The 19,829-nt window shown below is 37.4% G+C and overlaps 1 protein-coding gene across 1 annotated transcript in view; it reads left to right on the top strand.

Moving 5' to 3' along the window:
• Positions 1-17,429, top strand: part of C9 (complement C9) — a 49,894-nt gene extending 32,465 nt beyond the window's left edge. Inside the window, exons 7-11 of the mRNA XM_029216625.1 lie at positions 2,942-3,182; positions 5,933-6,058; positions 8,202-8,380; positions 13,264-13,492; positions 17,097-17,429. Coding sequence (XP_029072458.1) covers positions 2,942-3,182; positions 5,933-6,058; positions 8,202-8,380; positions 13,264-13,479 — 762 coding nt within the window. The 3' untranslated portion in view covers positions 13,480-13,492; positions 17,097-17,429. The remainder of the gene's footprint in view (positions 1-2,941; positions 3,183-5,932; positions 6,059-8,201; positions 8,381-13,263; positions 13,493-17,096) is intronic.
• The last annotated feature ends 2,400 nt before the right edge of the window (positions 17,430-19,829 follow it).

Genomic DNA, 19,829 nt, shown 5'->3' with positions numbered 1-19,829 from the left:
GGAATGTTTTGAATAGAAGGTTGACATATTCTAATATATCTTCAGTGATTACTCTGGATACTGTTGAGAAGAGATTATGAAAGTTAAGAGCAAAAGGAAGAAGGTTTGTTAAAACTATTGCAAGAATCCAGGTGAGAGATGATGACAGTTCAGAAAGGACAGTTGTAGTAGAGTCAAACATGATTCTACAAACGCCAAAGTTTTTGGCCTGAGCAACCGGAAAGATGGAGTTGCTATCAACTGAGATGGAGAAAATTTCAGGTAGAGCAGGTTTGGAGAAGAAGACCAGTAGTTGAATTTTAGTTAGATTAAGTTTGAGATGTCTATTAGACATTCCACTGGAGATATCAAATAGGAAGTTGATGTTATGAGTCTGGAATTTGAGAAAGAGGTCTGGGATTAAGCTCTAAGTTTCAGAGTTGTTAATATATAGAAGGTGCTTAAAGTCATAGGCTTTGGTGAGACCACTAATGAAGTTAGTGTGGATAGAAAAGAGAAGATCAAAGACTAAACTCAGGGAACTTCAATAGAAAGAGGTCTGAAGAAAGAGGAGTGAAGGAAAGCAAGATGTGGCCAGTGTAATGCTTTAGAACCTTGCTACTCAAAGTGCGGTCCATGGACCAGCAGCAACAACATCACTGGGAAGTTAGGTTCTCAGACCCTACCCCAGACCTACTGAATTAAAATTGTGTTTTAAAAAGATTCTCTAGGTGATTTGTTCACACTGTACATTTTGAGAAGAACTACCCTAGATAACAAAAAGTAAATAAATTCTATCGAAGAGAAAAGAGTGATGAACTGTGTCAAATGTGCTAATATGTGAAAGATGAGGAGTAAGAAGCACTGGCTTTAGCATTGTGAAGGTCACTGGTGACCTTCAGAAGAGGTTTTGAACAAAAGAGAAGTTTTGTTGGAGTAGTGAGGGCAGCAGCATGACTGGGTTAGATTTAAGAGAAACTGGGAAGAGAGGAATTGGAAAGAGCTAGTACAGAAAACTCTTTAAAGGAATTTTACTTCTAATGAGGGTGAAGAAATTAGTGGCAAATGGCCGAACAAGTAAGGCCAAGAGATTATTTTTATTCCTTTAAGATGGAAGAAACAAGAGTATATCTGGCTGGGAATAATCTAAGATCTACCTCTAAAATAAGTTGAGTCAAAGAACACAATGTCTTTCTGACAAGATACACCTAATTTTAGCAAAAACGAGAGGGATTCCAAATATGTTTTGTGCATCTTTGAGGTTGCATTAAGAATTATTATGCAAGTCATCAGGTGGAGAACATATATATATGGAGTAAGTTTCTTTAAGATTTTTGTTAGATACTGAATCACCCAAAATCACCTAAAGTTAAGTCATGCAGTGTGAACAATTGTGCTTCTAAAACATAAAAAGTTTGGTGTGATGTTTGTATACACCAAGATGTACCTTTAAAAAAATAATAAAGCGTATTAAACTCCTATGCAATCAACACGTGCTAACCACAACTACAGCAGGAGAACTTCAAAAGAACCTTCCACAAAATCGTGGATGTCAGTTGTAGTTTAGTTTTGGCCAGGACAGTCTATAGCATTAAATCAAAAAGTTCTTTGTGACCACCCCAGTTTTCCTTTGGAAATTTAAGCCATCATCCCTGGGAACATTAACTGCTGAGGTGTTTAGATTGGCTTGAAAGCCACAGCTTAAAATATTATCTGTCCCTCCTGTTATCAAAAACTGAGAGGACTTAGTAGAAGGCACAGAGAGACCTGAGACCTAGGTTTTTGGGACAAATCTCTACCACAGACTCTGTGTGATTTGGGGAAAATAATTTGATACCTTTGTATCAGAGTTTCCTCATGTGTAAAATAAAATTGGGCTTCGTATATAGCGTCTACATTTCCTTCCATTGTTAACATTTTTAAGTCAACTTAGGGAGGTGTAATTTGCATACAATAAAATGAAAATATTTTGCGCATTTAGTTCCATGATGAGTTTTGACTATTGTATCCACCTTTGTAACCACCTCCTTAAACAAGATGTAGAATATTTCCATCACCTCAAGAAAATTCCTTCATGCCCTTTGCATCAATCCCCTACTGCCTGAGAGGCAACTACTGACCAGATTTCTCTGACCACAGCTTAGTTTCACCTGTTCTACAACTTCATATAAATAGAATCTTACAGTATATACTCTTTGGTGCCTGACTTTTTCGCTCAGTATAATATATATGTATTTTTTTGCGGTATGCGGGCCTCTCACTGTTGTGGCCTCTCCCGTTGCGGAGCACAGGCTCCGGACGCGCAGGCTCAGCGGCCATGGCTCACAGGCCCAGCCGCTCCGCAGCATGTGGATCTTCCCAGACCGGGGCATGAACCCGTGTCCCCTGCATCGGCAGGTGGACTCTCAACCCCTGCGCCACCAGGGGAGCCCTCAGTATAATATTTTTGAGATTTATTTATATCGTTGCCTGTATCAGTAGTTTGTTCCCTTTTATTGCTAACTAGTATTCCTTTGTGTGAATAGACTACAATTTGTCTATTAACTCCCCTGTCAGTGGACATCTGTCATTTTCAATTTTAAGCTATTCTGACCAAAGCCACTATAAAAGTCTCATACAGATCTTTTTGTGAACTGCTCTTTTACTGATCTTACGTAGAAGTGAAGTTGCTGGCCATTGGGGTAGATGTGTGTTGACTTTTACAAGAAACTACCAAGCAGTTCTCCAGAGTGGTTGTACCGCTTTACCCTTCCACCAGCACTGTGAGAGAGTTCCAGGTTCCGCACATCTTCATCAACAGTTTTGATATGATTTTAAGTTTGCCATTCCAAGCGGGTTAAAGCAATATCTTGCGGTCACTGCTAAAAACGTATTGACTGTGGAAATTCTAAATTTTGTGATTTTTGAATTCAAAATAATGGTGATAAAACTCATATTTCTTTTCTTTGGCTCTACAACAAAGGAAAAAGTATTTCTGCATGTAAAAGGAGTCGTTCACCTGGGAAGATTTGTGATGAGAACTCGGGACATCATGCTGGCAACAACTTTCTTGGATTCTATAAAAGCTCTACCAGCTACCTATGAAAAGGGGGAATATTTTGCATTTTTGGAAACCTATGGAACCCACTACAGTAGCTCTGGGTCTCTAGGAGGACTCTATGAACTAATATATGTTTTGGATAAAGCTTCCATGAACCAGAAAGGTATAGCTAGAAATAGAGTTCTAACTTCCAACATTGTTGTAACCATCAACTATTTCTAGTGTTATCCTCTTCCAATGGTTAAAGTAGAGTTTTGTAACCTGCTTCTTTGAGAGAACTCTCTCCCTGCCCTTTGGCCTCTGAACTCCTATCAAACAGCAAATTGACTTCCACCTCAAACAAGATGACTTGGCCCTGCACTTCTCATCAGCACTACTGAGAAACGCACAAAATCGTACTGCAATATAATATTATTTGGTGGTGCTGCTTTTAGTGAAATACTATTTAAAAAGTGAAAAGTACAAAAGGCATCATTTACATAACCTCTTGCTTAATCCATAGACTGGTTCAATTATATGTATGCCAATTATCTTCCAAAGTATTCTTCAGAATTGGAAAGGAAATGTTCTAAATTTTCTCTAAGAGAGGAAGGAAGAAACAATGTTAACAACATGTAAGTCTAAAGCAAGAGTGGAAAATTCGTTTTACCTCATATGATGACAATTCTAACTATGGGGTGGTGGTTGAATTGGGTCCATAAATAGGTTTCTGACCACACTTGAATCATGGAAAAGGGTCTATGATTGATCATCAGTGTCTGCTATATGCACAGAATAGGCCTATGTGCTACATAATTACCATCCTGACCTAAAGACTTCCTCAAAGCCTTTTAAGAATAAACTAGATGCCAAGTTTCTATGTTAATAAGTTTTAATATTTATTTTGTGATTAATTAAGGCTTAGTTACAGCACTCTTTAAAGAGGTGAAAGATGCCAGCATAGCTCCTCTCTCTGCCCTCAAAGATTTGGGTTGTGTCTCTTAGGGAAGGAAGTGTTGCCAAAAGCACTTCCATAGCTCTTTCTCCTTAGCCTCTGGCTGTGTCAAGCAAAAGATGGGATTCAGCTCTGATCTTAAAGCCTGACACTGTCCCCACCGTGGATAAACCCTTTAAGGATGAAACAAATATGAATGGCCAGAACCAGTTGCTCTTGATGCCTCAGTCTAGTCTTGGGCTGGTAGATGCATTTCCAGGGGAGTAGAGTATGAGGTTTCTTGGTTTATACTGCCTCACAAGGTTATTCCAGTAAGATGGCATAATGGGGTCTCTAGGAGCCCTGCCCAGTAGGCTATATTGATAGATATCACATGGGAGAGGGGCACAAGAGGAATGTGTCTTGAGTAACTTGAAAATCAGAAGAGAAAGGCTCAGCAAGGGTGATCAAAACACAAAGAACTCTTCAGGCTAAGAGTTGCTTTGGTGAAAAAACTCCATGGGCTGAAATCTTTCATCTTGGACAACTCAGAGCTACCTACTTATATCTACTTACCTTCTGGCCTTAGTAGACAAAGATCATTAGGTGGACTCTGGGTCTTTGAAGAGGAAGTCATTCTTCTCACTTCTCTGCTTTGCCACACCCAAGGTCCAAGCCACGTCCTCCAGTTTGGGGCATCCAGACTCCGTCTGGTCGTGGAGAGGTCCACAGCTGAGGTAGAGAATCTAAGCTTTAGGGGGTCACTTAGGTATTTTCATCCTCATCTTCGAATCAGAATTCTCATGCTTCTTAGGTTAAGGTTGGAAATCTAGTATTCTGAATTTCTAGCATTATCTTCCATTTTTATCCTCCCTCCTCCTTTACCATGGGAAATTCCACTGGATATTTCTTAAGTTCTCAGTAATTGTGGATACACAAACGATACTCGTTGAATGAATGAATGACTAAATGCCTCAGATCTCTACTTCTACATCTCACCATGGGATCCTGGGATTAACTTAACTTCTCCCTTTCCTTTTTCGTAGAGCATTTTGGCTTCCAGGACAAACAACCACGTGTTTGTATATGTGTGTGTATGTGTGTGTGTGATCTGAAATGATAAATAAGAGCAAAAACTGATATGATCAATGAGCTCAGACCTGGGAAGTTACTCTTAAAATGAAGAAATAATTTCCTCTTCTAAATCAGGAGAATAGACAATAAATTATATACTTGAGTAAATATTGGGATTTTTCTTCGTTATAACTGGAGCAACCACACATCACAATGAGTCAGCTCCCAAGACCAATGTCTACTAAACAGCATTAGTAGGACCAGAATAAAGTGTCATATATTTAAGCCATCTGCCCAAAGCAACAAACTAGCTATCTCAATGATGAACTGAGTCTTCCAAAGAGGATCAGGAGATGTTGATGCATCCCATGACCAAATTATGAAGTTGATACAGAGAAGTGCTTAATAGCCAGACAGCTCTTGTTTCTAATACCTACTTGGCTAATTACTAATTGAGTACCATCAGCAGGTTCCTTAACTGCTTTGTTATTCCTCATGCTCATCTGTAAAATGAGGATAATAATAAAACTTATCTCAGAAAGTCAATGAGAGGATTAAATTAGTTGATTTACACAAGATCATTAGAATGATGCTGGGCATACAATCATTCAATACATGTTAGATATTGTCTCCCTTTTATGGCATTAGAGGTAAGGATGGACTATAGCCACCCTTGTCTGACTCATGTCCCTTTTAACAAAGGGTAAATTTATCGGTCCTTCACCATTAAGTTGACAAGCAAAGTCAAAGGAGACCATTAGATTCTAATATGAGGGCAAAGCAGGGCAGATGTAACCTTGCATTTGAGTTCAGTAATAATGTCTAGGAATCCAAGTAAGTATGTTTCCTACAAAATGCAAAATTGGAATTTATTTATGATGTTGATAGACATAATCTAATAATTTCTAACTAAATATATTAAACAGGTGTTGAACTAAGGGATATACAGAGATGCCTCGGGTTTAATCTGGATTTATCTCTGAATGCTGGAATTGAAATCACAGGAAATATTAATTCAGACAGTTGCTTAAAGAGGGGTGATGGTAAAATTGGTAAGTATGGCCTAACTTACTAGGGTGAAAAGAAGGAGGAAAGGTCAATGAGCACTGCCCTGTCACTATGAGCCTTCTTTATTGTCTCCCCTCTTTATAGAAAAAAACAACAACAACAACAAACCGAAAGTGTTTAAAAACTATTTTATCTTTTTTTTTTCTTTTTTCTTTTTTTGCCAAGCCACACCAGCTTGTGGGATCTTAGTTCACTGGCCAGGGACTGATCCCAGGCCCTCGGTGGTAAAAGCACAGAGTCCTAACCACTGGACTGCCAGGGAATTCCCAAAAGCTATTTTACCTTCACAGTGGTTCCCAAACCATTATAAACACAAGTAACCTGGGGACATGTATTCAATGGTATCATCATTGTGCAGGTCGTGAACTGCACAGCCCTGGGGAATACAGCCATTCACACTGCGGTCATTGTAGATTTGTATTTTTATCATGGCAATGGTAGAAGCCCGATGATAGAAAAATATCTTGAGGAAAGTTTTCTTTTTTTCCCCTAATTTAAACAAAGCTTCCAAATGGCCTAGTGGCAGTTCTGTCTGTGTCCATCAAGAAAAGAGAAGGCCAAAGCCATCTCCCTAACTCAATCTTCCACCTGACTCAAAATCCCTAACTCACCTTCACCCAATTGGTCAAAAGGTACAAGCTTCCAATTATAAGATAAATAAGTACTGGGGATGTAATGTACAACCTGATGACTATAGTTAACACTGCTGTGTGATGTATTTGGAAGCTGCTAAGAGAATAGATCCTAAATGTTCTCATCACAAGGAAAAAATAATTTCTGTAACTATATGAGGTAATGTATGTTAACTAAACTTATTGTGACAATCATTTTGCAATATATATGTATGTCAAGTCATCATGCTGTACACCTTAAACTTATACAGTATTGTATGTGATTATATCTCAATAAAACTGGGTGAAAAAAGAAAATACCTAATCCAGCCTTAACATTAAATCAGTGCATAACATTTTTAAAAAGATAATTTCTTTGATATAAACATTACTTCTGTTGCTAATCATTAGCAGATTTATAAGCATGAGGTAGTGCTGGAGTTCTCAATTTTTACTCTAATCAGAAATACTTGAGAGCATTCTCAGAAATACAAATGCTTGAGACTCACTTAAAGAGTGATTTAAAGAGTCGGCTGACACAGAGCACAGGGAGATCAGCTCAGCGCTTTGTGTCCACCTAGAAGGGTGGGATAGGGAGGTGGGAAGGAGACGCAAGAGGGAGGAGATATGGGGATATATGTATATGTAGAGCTGATTCACTTTGTTATAAAGCAGAAACTAACACACCACTGTAAAGCAGTTATACTCCAATAAAGATGTAAAAAAAAAAAAAGGGTCAGCTGATAGTGGAGAAGTAGAAGAGAGGAAAACCTAATATTTTTAAAAGCATACCAGCCACTAACATGTGGCCATGCTTGGAAACTACTGATGAAGTGAAAAGAAAACTGACCTTGCCATCAAATGTCATAATTTCAAAATTTGGCCATTAAGCTTACTGTGTGACCTTGGGCTAGTTACTCCATCTCTCTGAGGCTCAGTCTTCTCATCTATAGAAATAAGGAAGGATGAACAAAAATCACCTTGAAATTACTTTTTAGTTCAAAAAATTCACAACTCTAAATGATTCACCAAAACTTTTTTAAAGCGGTTTAGTCTGGGAGAGACTGAGGGAGAAATAACGTAAAAATTGGGGTGGAAAGAAATTATGCTTTTTACTTTATTCTTTTTTATGCTCTGAAGTTTTTTATAATATTAAAATAGTTTAAAGCAAACTTATACAAAATATAATTATGAAGCTAAGTCTGCAACAACAAATGTATCCAATCAAGAGTCGTGTTCCCATGTGTGCATGTGCTTAGGTGATGAACTTTAAATTATTAATGTATCTCAAGCATCATACCATTTATATTTTCTTTAAAAAATGATTGAAATCTATAACTGACTACTAATAAAAATGACCCTTGGATATTTGGGGTGAAAAAAATTACATAAGTAATATTTATAAGTAAAATTCAATAAATGTACTAGACTATACCTTATGAAAGGGGTTCAATAAATGTCTATCAGATGTCACAGAACTATACATGCTTCACTTATACCTTCTTTCTCTTCTCAGAAAACATCATGAGTGAAAGCCTCATCGATGATGTTATTTCATTCATAAGAGGAGGAACAAGAAAATATGCAACTGAACTGAAAGAGAAGCTTCTCAAAGGAGCCAGGGTGATTAATGTGACTGACTTTGTAAATTGGGCCTCTTCCTTAAACGATGCTCCAGTGCTCATAAATCAAAAAGTAAGAAATATTTATTTTCAAATAGAAGATTTTGTCATTTTCTTACTAAATGTAATTGCTGGTTCAGATGAACAGTTAACTTCATCTGAAAGAGATGTGAGCATCCAAATGCACTCCCGTCCCATCCCCGAAAGAAGCATGGTGTAGAAGAAAGGCACAGAGGGGGCATCAGACCAACCGGGCTGAGTTTGAGTCTCTGCTCCTCACTAGATGTGTAATATTTTCTGACTTCTGCAACACTGAATTCTCCAGGGCTCCATGTTTATTTGAGGATTTAATGTGATTCCTTGTATAGAGACTATAGCACAGATTGGTACAAAATAGTTGCACAGAAATTGTTAGTTCCCTTCCTTCTGCCCCAGCTGTCCCTTGCCTTCAGGTGACATCATACCACCACTTCCAACACAGGAGAATTGTATTTTTCAAGGGCCTTTGTGAAAGGGAAGTTCATAAGTTCTCAGAAAATAAGACCAAGAGTGAACAGTTCTCATGGTCAGGAAATCCTTTCCTTTTTGTGTCTTGATTATAATAGTCTTCCGTTTATAAAACTTTTGGGACTTTACAGTCTTGGTGCTTATTCCTAAGGGGAAAAAACTACATTATAATTATAAAGATATAAATGCCAATGTTACTTAGCCTCACCATTCTCTCCCCAAACTAACTATAAAGGCTATGTGTTTTCCTTTATTGCTGTTTTGTTCCTGAAATTATTAGAAAGTATTTTTCCTACTTTCTTCTATAGCTTTCAATTTTCCCTGTATGTTTCACAATTTTCTTCCCTCAGGTCAAATTTATCTTTGATTGTCCCCTACTTCCTTTTGATTAACTTGAGTTATAAACATGTTGACTTTTTTTTTTTTTTTTTGCCGCACTACACAGCATGCGGGATCTTAGTACCCTGACCAGGGATCAAACCCATGCCCCTGGCAATGGGAGTGTGGAGTCTTAACCACTGGACTGCCAGGGAAGTCCAACATGTTGACATTTTTGATAGGACTAGTTATTAGAGAATTGTGTTCCTTCATTCTTCATTATTGTCTTTAAAGAGTGAGTGAAACCACCAAAACAACTTCATTTATGTGAGAGAGAAACTCAGAAACTGGAAAATTGTAATGTACTCTCCCTTTAGGTTGTGGAAATCTACCCAGTTGTAAATATGCGAGCACGTCTGTGAGAGCTTCACATATTTTGTCCCAAAACTAGGACAAAGAGAGGAAAATAGTTGTCCAAATTAGCATGCCCATATATAAAATTAAAATCAGAAGAGACCCCTTTTATTTTGTCATATTTAAATAATATTTAAATTCACTATCTTGAACTCAGTGAAATAAATCTGTTTCAGAAGATCTTAAATAAAAAAAGAATTGATTCGGAACTCCCTGGCGGTCCAGTTGGTTAAGACTCCACACTTTCACTGCCAAGGGCCTGGGTTCAATCTCTGGTCAGGGAACTAAGATCCCACAAGCTGCATGGCCAAAACAAACAAACAAGAAAAAAATTGATTTAGGTGGATGTTTACATTCAGATGGACACCTAAAGTGTCTTGTCTTCTCATTTCTACAAAGGGAGTTCAACTGTCCTTGTACGGATCCAAGACTGTTCTCTGAGGAGGTCTTAATAAGAGTCCATCATATTCTAGAGCTGACTTTTAAAATCTCAAGTCAGTAAAGTATCTGCTGAAGATTTACTAGAACTATTCAAAAACCTTCATCAACTCTGTTGGCACAGTCCTACTGGCTGGATGCAAAATATAGTTTTATCCTATTTTCAAGGTCAACTACTGACCCCCAGATTTTTAGATTGGTGGGCATTCCATCTAAAATATCTCTATGTTTCTTTCTTCATGAATTGAAAGCCTGGACTTTTCATATCAATATTCTGCCTAAGCAGAAGGCAACCATAGTTAGTCCACCATGAAACACTTTTTAAATTTATCTTCTTGGAGAAGTTCAAAAAATAGTAAAATATTATGGGTTTTTTTGTTTTTTTTCGGTACGCTGGCCTCTCACTGTTGTGGCCTCTTCCGTTGCAAAGCACGGGCTCGGGACGCGCAGGCTCAGCGGCCATGGCTCACAGGCCCAGCCGCTCCACGGCATGTGGAACCTTCCCGGACCGGGGCACGAACCTGTGTCCCCTGCATCGGCAGGCAGACTCTCAACCACTGCGCCACCAGGGAATCCCCTCACTCTCTCTTTTATGTTTCCGATTGTCTTTCTGTATTTCCTGACTTTGTATCTCTTCATGCTTCATTATCAATATCTTCTTCTAACCTATATTTCAATTCATTAACTTTACTTCAGTTGTGTTAAATCTACTATTTAACCAGTCCATTAATTTGTATATTATAATAGCAAATTCCAATTCTCTTTGTTTATTTTTTTTCAAATCTTCTATTTTTAAAAATAATTTTCAGTTCTCTGCTAAAATTTTTAATCTTGTCTCTTATGCTTACGTAAACGTAGCTGTTTTAAAGTCTATATCTGATAACTCAAATCTTGGCATTCCCAAGCTCTGTTTCTCATTTCTATTATTTCTACTGATTCTCATTCACGTTGGCTCATTTCCTTGTGTACCTAGTTACTTTTATTGTGGGCTGGATATTATACTTTAAAAATTGCTATCAGAGTAGCTTGAGGCCTGAGATGCTTTTATTGTCTTCAAAAGAAATATATATTTGTATCTGAAAAGCCTCTGGGGTACTAATGACTCAGGATTATTTTAAAACCAGCTGCAGTCTTTGCCAGGACCACCTCAATTCCAATTCCCTTTTACTTCTAGGGCTGCAGTCCTTTGGGACCCAACCCAAAGCACAGCTTTTTTACCTTTGCTGTCCTGAATTCCAACCTTTTTTCCCCAGCCCAGTAATGTGCTGCTCTACCTCTTAGCTCCTTGACTGCCTCTTCCTGATTTAGGAAATGTGTCAAGGGGACTAGCGACCCAGAAGTACTGGGCTCACCTCACTGAACTTCTACCTCCTCCCAGATCTTGGCCTAGTAATGTTTTGTTACCTTGTTAGTTTTCCAGGGCTTTCAAGGAAATTTTTTAATTTTATTTTTAACTTGTTTAGCTTTTCTCATCGTCCTCAGAAAAAGGATTAGTTGACTTTATTTAATCCATCATTACTCTTTGGCAGGAATTTGTGGTGTGTGTGTGTGTATATATATATATATAACTATTTTTTAAAATAAATTTATTTATTTATGGCTACATTGGGTCTTCGTTGTGGTGCGTGGACTTATTGTGGTGGCTTCTCTTGCTGTGGAGCACGGGCTCTAGGCGCACAGGCTTCAGTAGTTGTGGCATGTGGGCTCAGTAGTTGTGCCTCACAGGCTCCAGAGTGCAGGCTCAGTGGTTGTGGTGCACGGGCTTAGTTGCTCAGCAGCATGTGGGATCTTCCCGGACCAGGGCTCGAACCCGTGTGCCCTGCATTGACAGGTGGATTCTTAACCACTGCGCCACCAGGGAAGTCCTGTGGTATATTTTTTAATCTTGTCTTTCGATTCCAATTGCTTCTAAATTTTGTGGTCTCTTATTTCAAAGTACTGTGCCACCAAAGGGTCTCAATTTCTTACAGATTATCTACTCAAACACCTTTATAGTCACACAATTGAATTTGCTTACATTAAATAGGCATATGATACAAGTTTTCTACACATGTTTTACATATGTACATAAAACATAGCCTTGTATATTCTATATGTGTTTTATATGTAACATAACTAAGCATTTTTTGAATTCTGCCCTATATTACTAGAGTAATCTTTCCGTCTTAACACCCTCAAATCTCAACTTCATAGTCATTTTATCAGGAAAGCCTTTCCAAACTTCCCTGATTCAATGGTAGCAACTATGTATCTCACTCCAGGAATTTAAGTGTACAAAATAAATCATTTTACTTCATTTATTTTAGTATAATTAAATTTGACATTGAGATCCCATCCTTCCATGCTGCTGGAAAATTCATCCTTCATTCATTTGTTGGATGGGGTTCAGGGTAGCTCTTGCTTGTCCTGATGCTTCTGTCTGGGAAATGAAGATATGATATATGTAAGTATTTAGTCCATGGTGGTCATCTTGATAACCTCATTGTTCAACTTTACAAGTTCACTTGAAGTCAGGTGGTTGCAAACTTTCCATGCCAAGATTGGGCATGGGAGTCATTGACAAAGCTGTAGCCTCTTCCTTGATAGCCACCTTCCCTAGGGGCACTCCAAAGATTTTGCTACTTCCCAGAATAGCTGCTAGAGATCTAGCTATGGTTTCCTGCTACTTGAGGTACATGCTAACTCGACCCACTTCCTGGACTGAAGGAATGCCCCCACCTTGGTGGCATTCTTCCCACACTCCTTCTCCCAACAAAAATTTATCAATGAGTTCAGGCTTTTAAAGAAAAAAAATCAATAAAGAATTTGCCTTTAGGGGCATTCTGGACTGGCATCACACACAAGCCTCCTCTTAGACAAGAGATCGCAAGCACTTGCCTACCTTCTGGAAAAGGGGAGGCAGAATAAAGGCAGCAAAAAGGATTCACAATATGTCAGTAAATTAGCCTGCTAAAACTTTAAATCCCTGACTGTTCATTGTTAAAATACATATACCCATCCTTTATAGCACCTAGTCACAGTTTCCATTTTAAATTTGTCTGTATGATTATTTTAATATCAGTCTCCTTACCTCCATAATGGGATCTCCATGATTACAGAGATCATGACTAGTTTTGATCACCGGCAGTCTTAAAAGCTAACATCATGTCTGGCAATAATTATCATTCAATAAGCCCTTGTTGAATTAATGAAGCAATGAATAAATAATTTAGTGAAAAATACTGCACAAGCTCTGTCTATAGAAGAAGACCTAAAATTAAATGTTTTGCTCTCCTGCAGCTGTCTCCGATATATGATCTGATTCCAGTGAAAATAAAAGATGCACACCTAAAGAAACAAAATTTGGAAAGAGCCATTGAAGACTACATCAATGAATTCAGTGTAAGAAAATGCCAACCGTGCCAAAATGGAGGGAGTGTGATTCTGCTGGATGGACAATGTTTGTGTTCCTGCCCAAACAAGTTTGAGGGAGTTGCCTGTGAAATCAGGAAATAGAAAATCTATGAAGGTGAGAACAACTCCTTTGATATTATTAAGGACAAAAATATACATTTGGGGGTTATTTAATTTGCAAACTAGCTCTTGAATTAATTTGCGCTAAACTTCTAGATTATCCATATAAACAGAGGATAAAGATTGAATGAATAGTGGAAATGGACAAATCAGCCTTTATGTGTCATTTAGCACACAGTTTAAAAATCTTCCTCTACATCTAAACAGAACTATAAACAAATAATAAATAGTAATGATTGTATTACTTTTTTTTTACATCTTTATTGGAGTATAATTGCTTTACAATGGTGTGTTAGTTTCTGCTTTATAACAAAGTCAATCAGTTATACATATACATATGTTCCCATATCTCTTCCCTTTTGCGTCTCCCTCCCTCCCATCCTCCCTATCCCACCCCCCTAGATGGTCACAAAGCACCATTCATATAAAGAGAAAAGCTTACAGAAATATAACAAACATCCAGGTGGACATATACTCATCATGTACATATATGTGTGTGTATACATATAGGTAAATACTTCAGAACCTTTTTATAAGAAAAACAATCACAGATACAATAGAGTACTTTGTAACACATCACCTCTCCCGCTAAAAAAGCCCAGGTCCATTCTTCTCTCCCACACTACTCAGATACAGTCACTTTCTTTTTTTTTTTTTCTTCTTCCAGTTTTATTGAGATATAATTGACATAGAGCATTGTATAACTTTAAGGTGTACAGCATAATGATTTGACTTACATGGATCATGAAATGATTACCACAATGTTTAGTGAACATCCATCACCTCATCTATAAATAACAAAATTAAAGAAATATAAAAAGATATATGTTTTCCTTGTGATGAGAACTCAGGATTTATTCTCTTAACAACTTCCATATATAACATACAGCAGTGTTAATTATATTTACCATGTTGTACATGACATCTCTAGTACTTATTTATCTTATAATTGGAAGTTTTACCTTTTTGACTGCCTTCATCCACTTCCCCCTCCTGCCAACCCTGCCTCTGGTCACCACAAATCTGATCTCTTTTTCTATGAGTTTGTTTGTTTATTTGGTTGGTTTTGAAGTATAATCGACCTAAAACACTATGTTAGTTCCTGTTACACAACATAGTAATTCGATATTTCTATACGTTTCAAAATGATCACTATGGTAAGTCTAGTTACCGTCTGTCACCATATAAGATATTATGTAGTTATTGACTACATTCTTTACACTGTACATTCCATACTCCTGACTCATATTTTGTACCTCTTAATCTCCCTCACCTATTTCTTTCTTTCCTTCACCCTCCTTCTCTTATAGTCACTTTCATTAAGTTAGAGTGTATCCTTCTGGTCCATATTTTTTACTTGTACTAAATACATCCATACCAATTAAAAAAATACTCAATGTTGTTTTGGATTTTTAAAATTTACATAAATGGTATTTACTGAATTTTAATTTTGCAGTTTTAACTTTACTAGTGTTTAAGAAAACTGAGTTTCTGCACTTTTTACAGCTAATCATCTGAAATCATATTATTTTACTTTTTTCAAGGAAGAATGACTTTAGCTCTGTTTCTAATACTAAGAGGATCTGCTTGGTCTTTCATTCTGGTAGAATTGATTAGAATCCTAATAGATAAGCAAGATTTAGCTCAACTGTTAATTATCACAAGATCAGCTAATTAGATTAACTTCCTATGAAAATCATAGCTTACATTTTTGATTGAATAAGCAGTTTCCTACAACAAAATGTCTGAAACAATTATGTAGTTTCCTCAAACAAAGATTCACAGTCTCAAGTTTATCATTCAAACATACTTTCAACTACTGCTACAAAAATTTTTTTACAAAATTTTTAACATTACAAGAATGTCTTTTGCCCTTCTTAGCAAACACAGAAACTCAACAACATGGTGACAATATACATGTTTAGATTTCTCTGAAATTTTAGGATAATTGATTTTTCCTATATACTATCTCTGTCTCTCATGTATCTAAAATGTCAACCCACTGTTCTGTATTCCAAAAAGCATTAGTAGTCTCCAAAAATCCATACTCAAGACCACTGTTTTTTCCCTATTTCTCTCTATGTGGACTATTCTACAGCTTTCTGTGATTTCTTCAGCTCTGTCTTCTAATTTTTCAGTTCTTTTTTCAGCTATGTATATATAGGCTATACCCTTTAACCAATCTATAGAGGATTTCTAAAAATTATTTTAATTATAAAATAATTTTAATTAAACTATAAATAAATTTAATTTCTGTATGTTTTGTTTTGTTTTAAGTCTATTTTTTTCTTTCCTGGCCTACTGGATTTTTCCTATTTTTATTTCTTTGAACATGTTAAATATGTTTATATAGAAGTCTCTCTCAGATTCATCCAGAATATATAGTTTCTGCATGTACTCATTCTCATGGCATTTTTTTCTTCCTCGAGTACTGAAGAATTTTTCATCACAGGCCTAGTCTTCAGTGGAATTTGTTTCCTGTGGGAACTTTGTCTACTCTGGGTAGTGAAGCTATTCCTAGGGTTGTTTGCTTCTGGGGAAGCCCCATTGTTTTCATCCCTTTGCACCAGTTTTTCATGTAAATGTCTTGGTTTGAGTTCTACATTTTGGATTTATGGATAATGAAAATCAAGGTGCCTCCTCCTATATGTATATCACTTTTTTGAAAACACTGGTATCTTCTGGTTGACTTTTCATGCCTGACCAATGATGGTCCACGAGTTCCTTGCTGAGACACTAGACCACAGTGAAACCTTTCTTGCTGAGTCTTTCCGTTGAGGGAGCTCTTCCAGGCATCCAGCTTTCTGCAGAATGTTCAGTTCCAGCTTTCCACACAAACTGGGCCAACCCCCTTCATGAGGTTGAAAACCTTAAGACGTCATTTTTCTTTTTGCATACTATTTACCTAGGGTGAAAGGCTCTGCAACTTTCTCCTCCGTCAACCAATCCAACTTCCCTCTCCTTATGTGTTTCTACTTCTTCCAGACTAGTTGTTCTCAATCAAGTTGCTCATTGTATTTACCTGGTTAACTTTTTTTAAAAAGGGCAAAAAGAGAAGCATAACAAAACAGATATCCAGCCCAAGTTAATTAAACCAGAACCTTTGTGGTGGATATTGCCTGGCCATGGTTCTCTCTTTCTTCCTTTCTCTCTTTCTTTCTCTTTCTTTCTTTTTCTTTCTTTCTTCTTTCTTTCTTTTTTTCTTTCTTCTTTCTTCCTTTCTTCTTTTAAATCCTCTGGTTATTCTAATCTATAGCCAGGCTTAAAAACCTCTATTCTGGACCCAGACCAATTAACACCTCCGATGAAATCTCCTCCAGCATCTTCAGGCATCAGTTCTCTGTCTACGCTCCCTGAGTGCTTTCCCCCTTGTTCTTTCAGCAGTAATCACACTTACTCACCCGACACAAGATGAACATCACCTCTAGTTTGGAAATGTGTCTTATATCTTAAATCTCACTCTTCTCCCAGCACCTAGACAATATCTCGCACATTATGGTACAACAAGATAAAAGGATGAATAAATGGGTGGGTGGATTGACCTGAAGTTGAAGTTCTATTAATCATTAAGATTTGATAATCTTTTGGTTTTTTCCTAGTATTGCCAGCCAAAAAAAAAAAAAAAAAGAGCTGCTGTTTGTTTCCCTGGGATCATATGGAAAGAAAAACATCAGGACCTTCCAGAGATAGTTCTTGCTGCCAAATGAAAAGCAACGTGCTTCATGAAAATCCTGCCAACCTCTGAAGTCTCCTCTCTCTTAGATCCACAATGCTTCTTTTCCTTCTTAAACTCCTATGATGTTTCCATTTTTTATTCCCTAATGAGGAGAGTCAGCAGTGAAATATGCCAGGACTGCTTTCTCCTACAGCCAATGCCAATCCCTTGCTAGCAAAACAAAATTGAATTAAAAAGAGAGTGTTGGTTAAAAAGACTTAAAGTAATTGTGAAAGTTCTTTGTATGATGAATACGTTCTGCCAGTTCCATTACCACAAGTCTGTATCATGCAGTTGTGCTCTTGTTTACGTTCTTGCGTCTTGTTCTGTCATTCTTGGATACATGCATGCATTCATTCTGCAAATACTTGCCGAACACCTACCACAAGCACAGAACTCTGCGTTTTTAGGTCTTAGCTCTCCGAATTAACTCTATGTCTCCAAGGAGAAAAATGTATTGTATTTGCAACCAAAAAGCATTAGGTTAAATCATGTGAAATTGTCTCTATTTAGTCATATTTTACCAAAAACAAAACCCCAAATCCAGTGATTTCATATGATCCAACTTAATACCTAGCCTTATGAGTTGCGTAAGGTTAAGTCTACCCACAAAAGGAGCTAATTAAAGGAGCTGGCTATACAATTTTATTCATTAGATAGCATGGTACTTAAGACCTGAGAGATTTGAAAAGGTCCGAGAACCCTAAAAGAAGAAGGAGAAGGAAGGAGAAAAGAAGGGCTCAAAGTACAAGGGGAAAAAAGCAAAATCAAAGTTAATAAATATTTAATTAAATGTCAACAACATTATCATGTCAATTTGCTCATTGTTTTTTTATTAATAAAATTTTCACACCTTTATAAATAAATTTAAGTTAGTTTTCCTCACTTCACAGAAATTCTCAAGAATGTACATGATTGCTGAGAAATCACAATACAAATAATTTCAAAAGCAAAATTTAAAAACTAATTTTCAAGGTTTTTTTTCCAGCAAAGGAAAATATTGTTGGATATGAGATGTATTTTAATGTAAGGTAGCACACAGAGATAGTTCTCTAAAAATAAAAGTGCCAGGCCCTTTAGGGTATAAAATAGCATTGGTGCTCAAGAAAATACCTATTTCCTGTCCCCCAGAAACCTGAGTGAATCAGAAAGAATTAGGATGTTAAATACATACAAATATTGAACTCTAGTGTGTTCTTAGACAATCCACTGTTGAGTTTCTGATGTAGAGCATCTGGATTAAGGTAGAGTTACCGTAGTAACTACTGGGAATTCCTTGCATCCTTGTGAATTACAAATTGTCAAACAAGAAAATTGCTGATCCTCGACCAGACTCCTGAGCGTCAGCTTAATGATTTATCAGAGTCCCTTTCCTGGGAATGGGGGAAAGATTGTCGGTTCACTGTTGACAGTGAGACTCTCCAACTTCCTCCAAAGGTGGCATATCTGGTAGAGCATTTCCAGCAGGGTGCAACACTAAGACACCAGAAACTGCCCGGCAGGAATCAGCATAGAGGAAGAATCACCAGAAATTGGGGGAAATGAGGACCTCCCAGAGGCTAAGGCTTACATGGCTCGTCCTGGATTGAGGTTTCCTGAGAAGGGAAGTCCTAGCTTGGTCTGGCCAGACTGAGTGCAGTATTAACCCACACGTGGTCTCTGAGAGGGCACACCACAAATTCAAAGAGCAAGGGATGTGTGAGGGAAACAGTCCTCTAATGCTCAGGTCATACACTCAGATCATTATACTGAGCTCCAGCCATTATCAAAGGACCTGAGAAAGCTGGACGGGCATTCATGTTTCCTTGGCCTTAATAAGAAAAAAACCTTCAGAGAATTGCTACATTTTTACGCTTTTCCCTTTTTATATGTAAAACTCAGGTTGCTTATTCATTCTACTGATGACATTGGTAGACATATGCCTGCTCACTGCCAACTCATACCAGCTTTACACCATGGTCTCCCCAGGACCTTTTGAGTGTGTATTTGGTTGTAAACACAGCAGAACACTGCATCCAAAAACCCCACAAGAGAAGCTCCTGAGTTAGTGTCCCAATATTTATGAAAATCAACCCAAAATGGTGAATAAAGACTAGGCTCAGCTTACATTTATTTTCAAAGAAAATAAAACTTCTCTCTCTCTCTCCCTCTCTTCCACACACTCACACACACAGCCACACACACATATAAATAATTTGTAGGACAACCATCTATCTTTCTGCCCACCAACCCTCTCCCAGCCCCTCCACCACCACCTCATGTTCATTACTCCCTACTATACTAAGAGCAGTGAAATGGTTCAAGAGAATGGAATGGTGTGGCTTTTTAACACTGGACAAATTATTAAACTCCTAAACCCCAAGATATGCCCGGGGTTAGTGATATTTCCTTCATAGAATTGTTAAGTTGATTCATTGAGATAAAGCATATAAAAACCTTGGCGCCTAATAGCAATAAATTGTAGCTGTTGCTATGGTATCATGCAAGGCTACTGATACAAATCTTTTCAAGTTTCACTCTAATGTTTGTGACATTAGACAGCCAAGATGATTAAACCTGAAAATGGAGGATAACTGTATACGGCAGAGTAGCTTAGTACTCTCCTCTAAATAATTAG

Source organism: Monodon monoceros, unplaced genomic scaffold (genome assembly GCF_005190385.1).
Source record: "Monodon monoceros isolate NGI ecotype Baffin Bay Population unplaced genomic scaffold, NGI_Narwhal_1 Super_Scaffold_12, whole genome shotgun sequence".
Lineage (NCBI taxonomy): Eukaryota > Metazoa > Chordata > Mammalia > Artiodactyla > Monodontidae > Monodon > Monodon monoceros.
Note: the sequence above shows the minus strand (reverse complement) of the source record. Positions and strands in the feature narration are given on the sequence as shown.